Here is a 16,703-nt window from a genome sequence, read left to right on the forward strand (position 1 = left end):
TTTTTGTTTTTGAGTGGTTACCATTAAGTTTATGTAAAAGAAAGTTTCATAATTAGAATATTCCATTTTCTTCAGCATGCTTACTTTCTCCATTCCCTTGTGCCGATTCAGGCCTTTACTCTTTCTCCTTTTATGTTTTTGTTGTCACAAATTATCCCTGTTTATGCTGTGAGTTTATTTCTGCACTGCAGTAGCAAGTTGTCTTTTTCCTCAAGTGTTTTTTTTTCTTTTTTACACAGTATGTTATGTTTAAATGTATAGTGTCTTATTTAGTGTAGGGGATGCCATTTCCTGCATCTGTCTGTCTGTACATAATACTACTCATGGTTTTGTATTCTTTTGCTTTTTATTTTAGGTCGAATAGCCTCCTTCAGTGTTTCTTGTAGTGCAGTTCATGTGTTAGAAAAATTCCCTCAGCTTCTGTATATCTGGAAAGGTCTTTATTCCTCCTTCATATCTAAAGGATATCTGCTGGATATATTATTCTTGGCTCATGATTTCTCTCTTTCAATAGTTTGAATATTTGACTCTACTCCTTCCTGGCTTGTAGACTTTCTGCTGAAAAATCTAATGATAATCTAATGGACTTTCCTTTGTAGATTACCGTCTTCTTTTCCCTGACTGCCTTTAGGATTCTTTCTTTGTCATTAATTTTTGACAGCTTCAATGCAGTGTGCCTTGGAGACGGCCTGTTGGGATTGAGGTAGTTAGGTATTCAATTTGCTTCTTGAATTTGAGGATCCAGTTCTTTCCACAAGCTTGGGAAGTTCTCGTCAACTATTTGTTTGAATATACTCTGTTCCCTTCTCCTTTTCTTCTTCTCCTAGTATGCCCATTATTCCTTTATTGCTCTTTCTGATGGAGTCAGAAAGTTCTTATAGAGTTCTTTCTTTTGTTTTGACTCTCAAGTTTCTCTCTTCTTCCATCTGTGGCATTTCCAGGTTTTTATCTTCAATGTCACTGATTTTTTCCTTCATCTGGTCAGCTCTATTAACTAAGCTGGCTATTTCATTCTTCATTTCTTTTACTGAGTTCTTAATCTCCAGAAATTCTATTTGGTTCTTTTAAAAATTTCAGTCTCTTTGGTAAAATGTTCATTTTGTTCTTTGATTGTGTTTCTGACTTTATTAAACTGCCTGTCTGTGTTTTCTTACATCTTGTTTAGTTTTTTTCAGAACTGCAATCTTAAATTATCTGTCATTTAAATCACATATTTCCATGTCTTTAAGTTCCTTTTCTGGAGACTTTTTATTTTCTTTCTGAGCTGCCTTATTACCTTGGCTATTCATGGCAATTAATGAATTATTATTTCTCTTCCTAAGCGTCTACAGGAGTGGATTCTGCAACAGGTTGGTAGGGAGAGGTCTTCCTTTTGCTTTCCAGTAGGTGTTGGTAGAACTTTCTCTCCGACTGTAACCTTTTATTCTCTCTCACACTGTAGTGTTATATTTTCTCTGCACTGTTCTGGCTTCTCACACAATGGGGGTGGGGGGTTCCCTGGAAAGTGGGCTTCTCCTCTGTGAGTAGGTCTCCAGGGCCTCAGGGCACCACCTCCGTTGGGGGATGCGGAGAGCTTCTGAAGTTCCAAAGCTCTTCCTGCACTAGATTCAGGGCCTGTATGTTTCAGCAGCTCTGTTTACCCCTGCAGGGATCCGCCCAGATAGGTGGGGCCAGGGGCAGAATGGGTTGTGAGAGGTGGCTCTGAGCAATGGTGGCAACCACAAGCATAACCAGTCCTGCACCCAAGGCTCCCTCCCCTTCGCTGGAGCTGGTTGGTCTACGAGTCCATGGCTGTGGGCCACAGTTCTCAGAACTGCCAATATTCTGATGTGACACTGCTGCCCTTCAGCTTCCAGCACCAGGAGGGTGGGATGGGGTGAGCTCTTGGAGGGTAGGGAGCGGTTGGCTAGGCTCCGCGCCTAAGCCTTCTGTCCTCTGCTTGGCAGTGAGGCTTTAAACGGCCATTTTCACCTTTCTTCCCTCAGTCCTTCCTCCGAGGTCTCTGCTGTGAGCATGGGGTTCAGCGTGTTGTATACTGCTCCCTCAGGAGGGACTGTGGGCCTGTAGGAAGATGTTAAAGAAAATTTGCCCTCATTGGTTGATGTGAGCTTTTGTCTGTTAGCTTTTGTCTGTTACTGAATGTGAGGTGATGGTTAGCTTAGTGTTAAAAGAATTCTGTGCTGTGATTAGGGGTTGAGTAAATTCCCCCTTTGGTCTCATTCTCCCAAGCAAGGGAGATATGAGATAATGTTGCTTTCTGTCTGTTTTGCCCACATCAGCAGATGAAGTGAAGAAGTAGCTAAGTTATATCAGGACAACGTGACAGACACATCACTGGGCCTTGTTGCTTATCCAGATGAATTGGCCCTTTGGCTGGATGGGCAGCATTCATATCAGTAGCTGCGGCCCTCCCGGAACTGGCCATTCCCGGAGGGAGAGGCAGGAACAAGAAACTTGGCTCTAAGGTACATCGTAGAATATATATAAGACAGACCTCAGTTGGCAGTGTAATTATTATTTCGTCATTTGGTCATTTGTCATCGGTGATTTCTCATCATTCTAACATTTTGGAGACTTCCAACAACATGCAGCTTACAACACCAGGGTATGTCCTGACATCCAGCCGCGAACCTGGTGAGGTCTGGCTGGTACCTGGCCTCTCCAGTGTTGTTCCCCACAGTTAGCCTTCTTGAGAACTTGTTAGCATCTTGAAAACTTGTATGCAGCTTGCAGCTTACAGCATTAGAAGGTGCCTTGTCTTCTAACAACAACGATGATGATGACGACGATGACGACAACAGCAGCATTCTTGGGAACTAGCAAGCAGCGGTGTGGGAGATGCCTAAGGTTCTCAGCTATACACCTGGCAAGGTTTTGATTTATGACTTTTCCAGTGCTGTTCTTCCCTGGTTTGGTGACCTTTTGGCATCTACTGTAATAGTTACTATCCTATAGAGCTTATTACTGCTTTTGGATACTCCTTAATAAAATTATTTGTGTATTTAGTCAAGTGAGTTTTGATAAGTAGTAAACATATGTTGGGATCTCTTAAACTTATATATATGTATACTCCTTTGATGTGACATTGTTACCAATGTATATAGTTTAGTCTTAATCACCTTTACTTTCTGATTTTAGCATATTCTATTAGTTGCCTTTGTCTTTTGCTATTGCATATTGCTAAATAAATTGTGTAGATATTGCTAAATAAATTCATTAGGCCCACTCTAGTGTGTCCTCGTCTCTCTTTTCCCCACTCGTCATTACAGGGCCAAAAGGGGAGTGCTAGCAGTCTGAATTCTTCCCTTTCCCATGGCTGCAGTAGTTCCGGAATGCAGGGAGCTCATAGCTCCAAGCCAGGTCTACGTCCTGTGCCGGCTCAGCCTGTGTCTCCACACTTCCCCTGTCCCTCCTCCCCCGCTCGCCCAATTTGCCCACCTTTAGATGATTTTCGTTGCGTGTCTCTTAGTCTTGCCTGACTGCTGCACAAGGAGTCTTTTGTGGAATTATAGGTGTTCAATTTGTTGTAAATTCTGGGGGAGGTTTCAAGAGGCGTACCTCAGCCACCATTTCTATGACGTCATCCCATTCTTCTATCTTTCGTTGGTGGGATTTTCTCTGAGCTGGGTGGTTTTCAGTGATTCTGATGGAAGACATCCATATAGTTACTCTGAAGGAGCCCCTCTTTTTCCTATATTGAGTGACAAGCTGTTTGGCTAATGTTTGGTGTCCCTTTTATCCATTCCCTTCTTCTAATCAATAGTGGGTATATTTCCTGTTTTTTCCATTGTGCTTCAGAATTAAAAAAAAAAAAACTGATCTTTTTTTGGATTCTTTTTAGGAACTGGGAAGGGAAGAAAATTAAAATTTGGGCTCAATTTGCCATTTTGAAACAGAAACTGACTTTTCTTAAATTATATATACTAGCATGATGAGTTTTTAAAAATGACCTAAAATGAAATTTTAAAAAAAGAAAGTATTCTTCCTAGTGGGGTTTACGTCTATATAATTTTCTATACATATTCTTTGCATTTATTCATTCTGAAACAAGGAAATATCAAATATTACTTTGGTGTAGTATTAGGTTGGTGCAAAAGTAATTGCAGTTTTTGCAATTATTTTTAACCCCTTAAACCACACTTACTTTTGCACCAACCTATATGTGTTTTTTCCTAATTAATAATTTAAAAATCTTGACACATAAAAGTTGCAGTTAGGAAATTATGATTTACAAAATGATTTTTAGTGACATTTTGTACTATCTATGAAATCCTTGGGTCATTGGAAAGCAGAGCAATGAAACCTGTCACAAATGACATATTTCTTTCTAGGCACACGTTCTCCTGAGATTCAACTTAGGTTCAAACTCAGAGAGGATCCACAAAAGCAAATAAGTGAAAATAAGACGATGCCTGTTCTTTGTGAGGATGCAGTCTTACAGGTATGTAAGCATATTGATTAAATACATATTTATTAAAAATCGGAAATGTTTCAAAGAGTTGCAAATTTCTAATAATTCTTTTTGTCTATTATTTTGCTTTTTTCTTCTCTAAATTCAGTTTTTTCTTTTTTCTTAGACATTCTGTTTTTCTGATGCAACTTTGGTAAAAGCCAGTTGTTTTGGGAAGGGGGGGTTAAAATATTTTCTCCCCTCACCTTTCCTTTATTTTACTCTTTTTTCTGGTACCTACCAGAAAGAGAAGTAAGAGGAACAGAAGGTTAAAATAGATTAAATTAGAATATAATAATTATGATTTTCATCTCCAATGTATGTCAGAAGTCATCGTAAATTTGAAGAAGTTATTAGTCTGTGTGGTATAATTTGAGCGATAAGCCGCTGAAAGTCCCTTCTTTTGTCCTATGTGTGTGTGACTACATGTGTGTGTATACACACTTATATACACAAATTGTTGTTTCTTTCTTTTTTAATGTAATTACTTAGCACTTTTTTAAATGTAGTCACTTAGCACTTGACATAAATAAGTTAGCTAGCTAACCAGAGATACCTACAAAGTTTTAAGGAATGGAACGGAAGATACATATATATTAATAGCTGAAAAATGACAACAGACCCAAACAGTGACTGTGAGGACATATTTAATATTGTGCCTAGGAAGGTATATCATTTGAATTATCTCTGATTGAAAGAAAAATTTAACATCAAATACTTTTCCTTGAAGCCGAGATGTCTGCATTTAGCTTCTAATAATTTGTTTAAAAATCACTTTTGCATGCGACCACCCAGAAGACCTACCCTCTCTGTCCAAAACTTCCCCTTTTCATTGTAATTATCGATCCCTTTGAGGAACAAAGGGGTACAAAATACTCAACTAGATTAAACCAGTCACTCAAAAACACCTGCCAGTAAAGTCCACAATAACCTTCATTTCACCTGTGTTTTATTATACCATCATTGTATTATCATGCATATGTCCGGAAGTTCATTATAATAGATTGAATTCTAGGAAGGAACATGTGCAGTCTAAAAAGATGAGGTAATAGCCTCTTGTCAATCACAGGTGTCAATCAAGTGGTCCCATGCCCTGAAAGTAACAGCCCAGTCTAGAGAAAAAAAGGGATAAAAACTCCCAAGTCCTCGCAGGTCAGTGCCTTTGAGTCTCTTGAGCCTTGCCTTTGCTTGGAGCCTGTTCCAAACCCTTTGGAGTGTACTTTTTCTCCTAATAATGCCACCTTTGGGCCTTTGGGCTTTTTGAGCCTTGCTTTTGCTCCGGGGCCTGCTCCAAACCCTTTGGAGTGTATTTTTTCTTCTAATAAGCTGCTCTTTCACTACGTATTTAAAAAAAATAAATCAGTTTTGCAATTTCTAAGTTAAGGAAAAATTTTTTTTCTTTGAGTTTAGTAACTGAAATGGAAAAATAATTTTTCAGTTAATTTCAGATGTATTTGCTATGTGAATATTGTACCAGGCTCTAAGTTGTACAGTTGATTTTGAAAGCTGGTTTATCAGACTCATTTGGGTACTTCTTTAAAAATACGGACTCCCAGACCCGTACTTAGGTGGAATGTGAAATCTCCATTTTTTGAAAGCCTCCCTAGGAATTTCTGTTGATGAGCCAGCTTGGAACATTGCCTTAGAGGACCTTAAGAGTTAATGACTATATCTTTCATAGGTGGGTCATTAGATTGTAAATCAGCCATCTGCTGGTTTGGGGCTTGTTGTAAAATCAGGATAAGAAGGATAAATTAAGTGTTTGATATTTATCCCTCTTTTTTCACCTTCATGGGAATTCATGGGTAGTAAAATAGATACCTGCTTTAACTTTCTTTCCCCCCCTCCATTTTTGCCTACAGTGAAAATTAGACTCTATAACCAAAGTTTTTAAACACCTGTAGAGAGTTTTAATTAGTATTATTTTAAAAATTGACACATATTGCTACTTTCACAATTTTTATTTTTACTCTATGTAAATAAACCTTTAAAAATTTGACTATATGAGAGAAATTGATTTTATCAAATATAGAAATGGAGAGACCAGAAAAGATTCTTTCCCAGAGTTATTTAAATATATACACACACATATATATATATACATATACATAGTTTTATACCTTGAATTTGATTTCTATATAAACACTAAATAATTATTAAATGGATTTCTAAATAAATTCTTCCTTAGTACTCAGGTGCAATATTGACATTTCAACTTCAAAACAGACTATTTTAGAAATGATGGGCTATTTTAACTAAGCACAAACTATGTAGAAATAGAGGATCTTTGGTTTGACACACACCATGGCAATTTTTAAAATTAGGCATCATCTTTTAAAATATTTTATATTCATAATTTTTGTTGAGTCTTGCAATACCTTTCCTTATTCTTTACAGGTGCTATGTAGCAAGCAGTTTTTATTTTTTGATTTTTATTTTATTTGAATATTTTTTCCATTGGTATATATAATACCTGTATTACTTTATCTCAAGCTGACATATATTTTTTGGCAAGCAGTTTTTAAATTTTACATGGGAAAATTTGATTTTGTTTGGAGAGTTTAGTAATTCGTATGTCTGGAGTACAATTGGAGACATTGATGTCTATCAAAATGAGGAGGCGTGATGCTTAATTTTATTTCAACTTGGCTGGGCCATGAAGTGCCCAGATAGTTGGTTAGACACCATTCTGGCAGTTTCTGTGAGGATCTTTTTGAATGAGATTAACATTTAAATCGGTGGATTTGAGTAAGGCAGATTGCCCTTCATAATGTGGGTGGGCCTCATCCAACCAGTTGAAGGCCTGAATAGGAAAAAAAAGACCAGCTTCACCATGCAAGAGGGGATTCTTCAGCAGACAGCCTTTAGATTTCCTCTGTGCTATCAGCTTTCCTGGATCTTGTGCTTCATGGCCCACACTGCAGATTTGGACTTGCCAGTCCACAAAGCCAATTCCTTATAATAAATCTCTTTATTTATGTATATACATATCCTGTTGGTTCTCTTTCTCTGATTAATATAGGAAAACTCATTAATACAGGGGGCATCCCTGGTGTTACTACAGTCAGGTTTGATCATCTGAAAAATACTTATTTAACAGGAAATAATGATTAATTCATTCATGTGAATATTACCATCAGGCTGCATCTTCTAACTTCTACTCCCTGAAATGCAGAATTCTCTATTTAAGAGGTATGAATCCTGGTTGAATCTTATTTTCCTTCTCCATTCTAAAGGTTTTACCTTCATTCTTATCCCTCCATATGTAGAGGTGAAATCAGTGAAAATGAGCATTAACGAGAACTTTGAAAGGCTTGTTTGATGGAAGAAGGATCGTGATTGGCAAGGCCAGAGGTCATGGAGAGATTGTGTGTGTGTGCGTGTGTGTGTGTTGCTGTCTTTTTGAGCCCCAGTAGACAGATACCATTCTCTTACTGGCTACCTCACTGAGGTTATAAATGCCTGCAACACCCAAATGCAGTGTGATTTTTCAAAACTGAGGGAACCCCTTGACTCTGCTATGCTGATCAACAATGCCATTGATATCATTTTTCTGACTAACTCTTCCTGACCTTTTTCAATTCTTAGGATCCTAGAATTGCTGTATCTGCCTAGAGTTGCAGTTGCTTAGGAATGTTTTGGCAAGGGGTGGGATGAAAACAGGGTCTTGGTACCTGACTCAGCTAGAGGAAAGATAATTCTCATTCAATGGTTAAATCACTTTGAATTTAAGTTATATTTAGATACAAGTGAGTAGAATTTAAAATGACTAAACATTTAAGAATATTGAAGCAATGCAGAGGTGAGTTGTCTAGAAGAAACTCTTTAAAAGACAATCATACGAGTATTTGGAAATATTCAAAAACATTTATGTAGATAACCAAATTTGGGTGCCATAGTCTGAGAAAGGTATTGTAAGCAAATGTTAGCAGTAATGTTATCATGAAGGTAGTGAAATGCCAGGAAAGTGTGTTGTCCTTTGCTGAACGTGAGGCTAGTTTGTGTGAGACACCTGATGCCTCATGGAGAGTGAGAGCTGGTCAGGCTGCTCTGGGAGTTTCTGGGTTTATTTCTTGAAATTCTGTCTTCTCTCTGGGCCTGTAGCCTTGTGAAGTTGGCTTGGGAACCAATGTAATAACCTTGAAGGATGTAAGGGTACATTATCAGTAAATAGCAATGAACATTAATTGGAGAAGGTTGAAGTTCTCACAGTACTTTAATTGTGTTTTCTTGTTATTATGGCTGTTTCAGGGATCAAAGAATGCTTGGAAGTTTGGGCTAATGGCTTTATTTTCAGAAAGCTGTATTACTGATCATAAAAACAAGCATAGAGGGCCCCCAAAGAGAAACCTTTTTCTAAAGGTCTTTTTTGATGCTAATAAGATATTGAAGGTAGTGATTTATTTTTAAGTGATAAAAGTCAGTATGCTGTGAAATCTTAAAATGGGAGCATTTTATCAGTGTATTTTATCTTTTTTGAAAGGGGCACGACTTCAGATTTTCTGACATGACTTGAGAATCAGGCAGAATCCATTCAGCATTTAACGCTGTAACACAGAGGTTGTATAATTTTTGGCCCTCAGGAAGTACTGGAACTCAGAATCTGACAAAAGTGGCTCATCAGAACCACTAATAGGTTACTGAAGAGAAGAGAAAAACTCTGAATAAAAAGAAGAAACACTCTCTTACTTAAGTTCTACAGATTCTTTTGTAAAAAGGAGTTAAGACAAAAACTAAAGAGCCCAAACTATAAAACTCTTAGAAGAAAACATGGGGAAAGTATCCTGACATTGAATTTGGATCTGATAATATATAACACATAATACATAAAGACTCTTACAACTCAAAAACAAAAAAACAACCTCATGTAAAAATGGGCAAAGGATATGAATGGACATTTCACCAAAGAAGATATACAAGTGGCCAGTAAGCACATTGAAAGGTGTTCAACATTATTAATCATTAGGGAAATGCACATCAAAATCACAATGAGGTAGCACCTTATACTCATTGGGATGGGCGGTTATCAAAAAAACAATATAACAATTGTTGAGGATGTGGAAAAATTGGAATTCTTGTTCACTGCTGGTGGGAAATGTAGAAGGGGTGTAGCTACTGTGGAAAATGGTGTGGTGATTCCTCAAAAAATTAAACACAGAATTACCATATGATCCAGAAATTTCACTTCTGAGTTTATGCCCAAAATAAGTGAAAGCAGAGACTTAAAAATATATTTGTTCACCTACATTCATAGAAACATCATTCACAATAGCCAAAAGGTGGAACCAACCCAAGTGTCCACTAATAGATGAGTAGATAAGCAAAATGAAATGTTATTCAGACAAAAACGAAGGGCATATGGATACATGGATGAACCCTGAAGACGTATTAAGTGAAATGAGCCAGTTACAAAAGAACAAATATGGTATGATTCCTTGTATATGAGACACTTAGAATTGTCAAATTCATAGAGACAGAAAGTAGAAGTGCTGATGCCAAGGGTTGGGAGGGGATCTGAATGGACAGAGAGGATCCATTAAACAGTGTTTAATGGGTATGGAGTTTCTGTTGGGGGAGACGAAAAAGTTCTGGAGAGCGATCATGGTGACACTTGCACATCATCGTGAATGTACATAATGCTACAGAACTGGACCTTCAAAATGGTTAAAATGGTAAATTTGGTGTTACATATATTTCATCACAATAGAAAAAGATGCTAAGAAAACATCTTAAAAATTATCTTAAATGTTAAATTTTTAGGTTGTTGCATTGTTTTAACATTCATCATTTGGAAAAAACTACTGTTTTTCTTTCTAGCAATCTCAAGAGGAAGGGGAACAAAAAAATCAAGCACTGTTACAGTAAGCATACTACTTTTTTGCTTTATTATATTGTAGATTTTTTTTCATTTTGTACATCTTCATTTTCTTGAGTTTTAGAATTATATGCTTTTTAATAATTGCCCCATTAGCAGCATAAATGTGTTATTTTACAAACATTCTCAGTAAGTTTCATAAGAAAAATTGAATCATATTGTTGATTCTGTGTATTAACATTTATTAATATTTTAGTGAATTTATAAAACAGCATGAAGGAAGAGTTTGTAGAGCTTATTAAAATTAGACTTCATACAACTGTTATACTTTAAGAGATTTTATCCTTTCATTTATTTTAAAAGAGTGGTTCTCAAAGAATGGTCTGTGGACCCCGCTGGGAATCCCTGAGACCTTCCAGAGGGTCTGTGAAGTCAAAACTGTTTTTATAATAATACCAACACATTATTGCCTATTTCATGGTATTGACAGTTACACGTATATTGCTAAAGCAAATGGTGGGTAAATGCTGGAGCCTTAGTAGGAATCAGGGTAGTGACACCAAATTGTACTAGTGGTCAATTGTGGTCAAATTGTACCGAGGTTTTCACTGCCACGTACTAGCAGTTAAAAAAGAAAAAAAAAATTCATTTCACTTAATGCATTTGATGAAGCAGAGAATATTTTTGCTTTATTAAATCTCTACCATTGAATACATACCTTTTTGTTAATCTGGGTGATGAAGGTTGAAGTACTTCTCTGCATTCTGAAGCATGATAGTTGTCTTAAGGAGAGCACTTGTGCATTTGTTTGAGTTGTAAGCATTGTAAGAACACTAGCCTCATTTTTTTTTTTTTACTTGAAAAAATAACTGACAGACAAACTGGTTGGGTTTATGGCAGATATATACACATTTGGGTATATGGCAGATATTTTCTTGAAAATGAATGAAGTGAGCCAGTCACTTTAAGGAACGTGGCTGATGATATTTATTGCCAAAGAAAATAATTCAAACTTTTAAGTGAAAATTAGAATTTAGGAAAAATTGTGTCTACCACCTTGGCCTTGATTGCTTTCTAATACTTAAAATTTTCTGGTGAGATCAGTGGCAGTACGCGTATTTATGAAGATGATCTTCTTGATATTTTATAGTGAAGTGTATAAATCTAAGATCTGTGTAACTCAAATCAGTATTTTCTAAAAGACCAAAGCATGATGTCACAAAATCAGGCACAGATAATACATCCATTCAAAGTACAAGATAGACCAATGGGTTATAATGTAACAGAATAAAAAGTTCATTGATTTTATTTCAGTTTCTACATTTCCAGTAAGCTTTAAAGAAGTTATTGCTTTTAGAGTTTTGGTGTGATATCAAAACAGAATATCCACAAGTATTCAAAAAGGCTACTAAAATACTCCTTCCTTTTCCAACTGCACATCTGCGTGAGGCCAGATTTTTGTTATATACTTCAAACAAAACAATATGTGGCAAAAGATTTAATGTAATAGCAGGTATGAAATGGCAGCTGTCTTCTATTAAGCCATACATTAAAGAGATTTTTAAAAATGTAAACAATGCCATTTCATGATTTTTTTTTCATTTTGGAAAAGTTTTTCATAAATATATATTAGCATGTTCCTGTTATTTTAAAATTAATAATTATTTAAGTTTTCTCCATTTTAATTTTTAATATGTAAATATAAATAAATATAAACCATATAAACAAAAACTCTTTGGGTTCTCCAGTAATTTTTAAGAGTATAAAGGAGTTCCAAATAAAAACGTTTGAGAATTGTTGTTTAAAACAAAAACCCTTTTACTGAATATATCAACAATGTAAGTTCGTCTACAGAAATGGTACAAAGAAAAGACTAAGGAAAACTTAACATAGCATCCATAATCTCACTGCCCAGAGAGAACCATTGTTTTAGATTTTCTATTTATTTTTGTTTTTTTTCATGTTTTCTACAAAATTGGGCTCATTCTTCAGATAGTTTTGTATCCTGTTTTAAAATTTTAATTGTTTATCATAATTATTTTCTCATTAATATTTTAATAAACATGAATTTTAATGGCCACATATTTCACTGTATAACTTGACTGTACTGTAATTTATTTAATCATCCCGCTACTATTGGACACTACATTGTTTGCAGTCTTGCCTAATATAAATAATTTTTTTAAATCATTTAGATGAAAGTTTGCTCTATTTTGAGATTTTGTGTCTTAAATTCTGTTTTGTAATCAAGGAAGAAAATTCTGTTGTTGACTCAAACTATAATTTTATTTTGTTAATCAACTTGTTCTCAAAGAATCACATTTTAGGGGAAAAAACAACATTCTTTTATATTTGCCTCATAGAAATTATTCTGTATTAGTAGTTTTATTTCCATTTTAAAGATAGCATATATTGATCACTTCTATTTTAGTCTGGAGAGACTGTCCAATTTATTATTCTTGCTCAGGATTCAAGTAGATATGCCTAGTGTATAAAAACCGCTCTTAAAACAGCAACAACAAGAGGCTTTTCTTTTTTTAAAAGGAAGGTACCTTGATTGCATTTATATAGTAAATTAGACTGAGAAAAAAGTTAACTGATTGCTTTTCTTCAGTTCACTTCTAATTATTTTGGGGCAGATGATCAAAATTGCAGATTAGGCATGACCCTTATTTTGCTTGCAACCTCTTCCATTCAGTATTTCCTATCTTTTCTTTGCCTACTATGAAATACAAGAATTATAAATAATGTCTGAGAATTTTCTCACTAGTGACTTACTTACATCTCAAATTATAGTGACAAACTTTCAGTGTATTTGAGAATTTAGATAGCCAAGCTACATAATTCAGGACCAAATTTTTTCCCTGACCTACCACCCCTATATGGCAGACAGTCATCTCCAAAGTTACTTTCAGACCTAAATGTAGTTTAGTTTGTTTACATTCCTAAAGTTCACACTTTAATTTTTCAGCTCCCTCTTTCATTTTTGCAACCACTTGAAATGTAAATGTTAACAAATTGGTAATAATTGTTGGAATGTGAGTCCCAAAATCAACTTATCCTATTTTGAAATTCCTTTAAATGAAGAAAAATGTTTAAATTTGTATTTGAATGAGAAAATGTTTTTTTCCATTTTAAAGTTTATATGTATTTATTTATGTTTTAGGACCCAAGCTGAACTTTCACTGCAACACCAAAGCATTCAAGGTATGTTTTCATGGGTAGAGTCATGTAGAGTAAATTTGTCTTAGCCTGAAAATGGAAGACTTAATTAGATGTGGATTCATTTACACCTGGGTTAGTCTACTATACAGTGCTACCATGCGTTTTTATGTATGAAATCAATATTGCTGTTGGCCTTGTGTGGTGCTGCAATAAAGTTGCCCGTATGAGAAGCAGCTCAGGTGCAGTCAGTACCTGTTACTCCAAACGTCTACTCTTTTGACATGTAATTTTGGGATTCAAATTTGGAAACAATATTTATTTTCTCTGTTCATAGCATTCTTAATAGGTATGTCATGTCTTTCTTGATAGTCAGTCACACAGGCCATTTAACTTGGTTGCAGCTGTATCAGAAGATAGTTGTCTTTATCTCTGGGGTGTCTCCTAGTGACTCCCCCAGAGTGAATATTATGTATGTTGTACACTGTGTAGTAAATACTCTTAGAGGCCAACGAAACCCAGTATTATAATAAAAGGGCACAAGGACATGGTAACTTGAAGCTGAAAAAGTTCAGTTTTAAAAACTCTTTCCTTTGCTCTGTCGCTCCTACAACAATAGCACCACTTATGATCATCATCAACTCTTGCATGCACTCCCTCTACCTAGATTTTGGTCTGTACTATTATTTGTTTATATTTTAACAAATATTTATTGAGCCTGTTATTGCCAAGTAATATGGGTGCTATGGATGTATGAATGCTAAATAAACCAGGAATTCTTAAAGGATGGCTGATCTTTCTTAGAGCATGAAGATATTAGGATGGGTCTGAAACATCTTACTGTTGGAAAGCAAAGATGCTTTCAAGGATGTCTGGGGGCTGCACTAAAAGGATAAAGAATTAGGTCGGTGGTGCTCTCACTGGCCAAGCTGTGACAAATTAAGCGGGGGGAAAAAACCCAAGTTATTTTCGTTCATGGAAATCAATTTGTGAAAAAAACGTGAATTCATAAAGATACTCAAAAATTGTTAAGAAGTACAAAAAGTAGTCTTAATATAAAAGGAAAAATGATTATAGTAGAATGTTTAAAACTTTTTAATGACTTTAAGGAATAGAGACTTGTTAATACAGGTGCATTTTTTCTCTATTAAATACATCTTTTATAAAGCATAGGATATTTTTGTTTACCACTGTGTAAGTAGAGAAGAAAGAAAACAGAACTGTAAGTCAAGAAGTCCTGGAATAAGAATTGTACCAAGGAAAGGAAAGACCACACAGCACCAGCAGTCACTCATAAAAACATGTAAGAACTGGGGTCTAATTATGTCCCAAGATGACAGATTAATTTGATATTCAATAAAGGAGACTTTTCTGCACAGGTTAAATCCCTCATCTATCAGGAATTTAAAGCTTTAGATGGTCCTTCTAATCATGATAAGATAAAAGAGCCGGCATAAGTTTGCAGTAGTGCTGACTGAACAGGTCAGTATAGAATAATAACACAAAAGCTTTTTTCACACTGGCTAAGTAAAACTTAAAGACAGCATTCTTGGACAGAACATTAGGTTATAAAAAAATAACCTTTATGTAGTTTATGGTATTCACTTATTATAAGTAAAGCCAGATAATTGGCTGCTCAGGTTTGAATCATCTTGAGAGAAAGTCAGTTCCATGCCCCAAAAAATCAAGTTATGCAAAAGCCGAGATTCTGGCCAGATTGGCTGGTTGAAGAAATTATTAATACTTGTTTTCTTTTGGATCTGATATAATTCCTGTAACCCTGGGGAGATACCAAAATAAGTCTGACTTTAATCTTAAGAAGGTATAGGAACACGTATAGAAAAAATGTAGAACAAATTGCACCAATGTATTGTTATTTTAGAATTAGGTTAAGAGCAGTAATAAGTTTTATAACCATGTAGTCACGTGTGTTTTGTTTAACAGCTAATATGTTTGAAGTGGTAAAAAATGTTAAATTTGTAGTTTAAGTTATTTAAGGGAATTTAAATTTGTAATTAATGTTTAGATGTTAAAAGAAACAGTGGTTTTCAAATTTTCATGTGTTAGATATAGAAGTTTAATAAATTGATCATTAAACAACTATAAACATAAATAGTAATGGACATTTCTCTCCAAGTATAAAAGGCTTTGTGGTTTTTAAGATGTTGAGTTAACAACAAATAGCCTAATATAATTCAAACTATGCCAGGCATACCCTCCAAGTGTGGTGAAAAGCTATTTAGCTTCTTTTACAGTTTATAGACTGAAACAGTCGTAAAGCTATAGAGGTACCATCTTAGTGGTTGAAGTCTTTTTTTTGTAAGTATGACTTGAACAATTTGAGAGAGAGGTGTCATGGGTAATAGTATGCCTTGGGCATTCCTTTTTCTCTTTTGGGTTTTGACCGTGATAACAGATGTCAGCAATAGTTAGACAAAAGATCTATTCTCATTTTTCTCATGCTCAATTCCAGTATTTATAGACAAACAGGCTACCCCTATGTCCTGAATTTCCCACACTTCCAACCTCTCACCGATTTGGCCTTCTGAGAGCCGTTAATGCCTTATGATGCTGTTGGTATCTCTGCATGTGCCACCACCATCATTGAACTTCTGAGTCACAAGTCTTTTACTGGTTGTTCCTTTAAAAGTGCTGTGGATACCAGAATTATAACTTTGTGGTATTTCTTGTCGCCAGGAAGCTTCTGTGATTAGCGACCCATAGAATTGGTAATTCCCTTCCCTTCTGGCAATTCATTGCAGCTCCCTCTTGCCTTTACTCCCTTCAGAGTGTTCAGAACAAGAAGCTCATTTTATTATCATCCTAATCTATAGGTTAAATTATATATAAGGAAACTGTCTAGTTGTTAACTAGTATAGCGGACTCTGTTCTAATACAATCTTGTCCTCTCCCTTCCAATTCAAAGAATAATTCTAACCAAATTGAAGAATGTTCAAAATAAGTAAATGATCTTTATTAAATATGGTAACATTAACCTTAAAATAGTTTGTTTATGAGTTAAAATTTAGCTCTTCTGAGCATTTTATTTTCATTTGGCACTTTAGAATTATTTCTCATACATTACATTTTATCTCTTTCATGTGATAAGTAGAAAATGTACAAGATATTTTGATAATTTACTAAAGGAGAGATAAGAATTCAAGAAAAAAAGTTTTTATTTGTAAAAATTGTTGTAAGTAAATTTTGAAGCTAGAAAAATGAGAATTCTTCCTAAGTGTGTTTTTAATATAGCAATCAAATTACTGTAATACATTT

The 16,703-nt window shown here is 35.2% G+C and overlaps 1 protein-coding gene across 1 annotated transcript in view; it reads left to right on the forward strand.

Moving 5' to 3' along the window:
- The window catches only part of ANKRD31 (ankyrin repeat domain 31), a gene marked incomplete at its 3' end in the record, with an annotated part of 132,675 nt that overhangs the window by 16,468 nt on the left and 99,504 nt on the right, over positions 1-16,703 (forward strand). The window contains exons 3-5 of the mRNA XM_081053573.1: positions 4,332-4,441; positions 10,629-10,687; positions 13,432-13,472. Of these exons, the coding sequence (XP_080909699.1) occupies positions 4,332-4,441; positions 10,629-10,687; positions 13,432-13,472 (210 nt within the window). The remainder of the gene's footprint in view (positions 1-4,331; positions 4,442-10,628; positions 10,688-13,431; positions 13,473-16,703) is intronic.

This window comes from Rhinolophus hipposideros (assembly GCF_964194185.1).
Source record: "Rhinolophus hipposideros genome assembly, chromosome: 7".
Classification (NCBI taxonomy): domain Eukaryota; kingdom Metazoa; phylum Chordata; class Mammalia; order Chiroptera; family Rhinolophidae; genus Rhinolophus; species Rhinolophus hipposideros.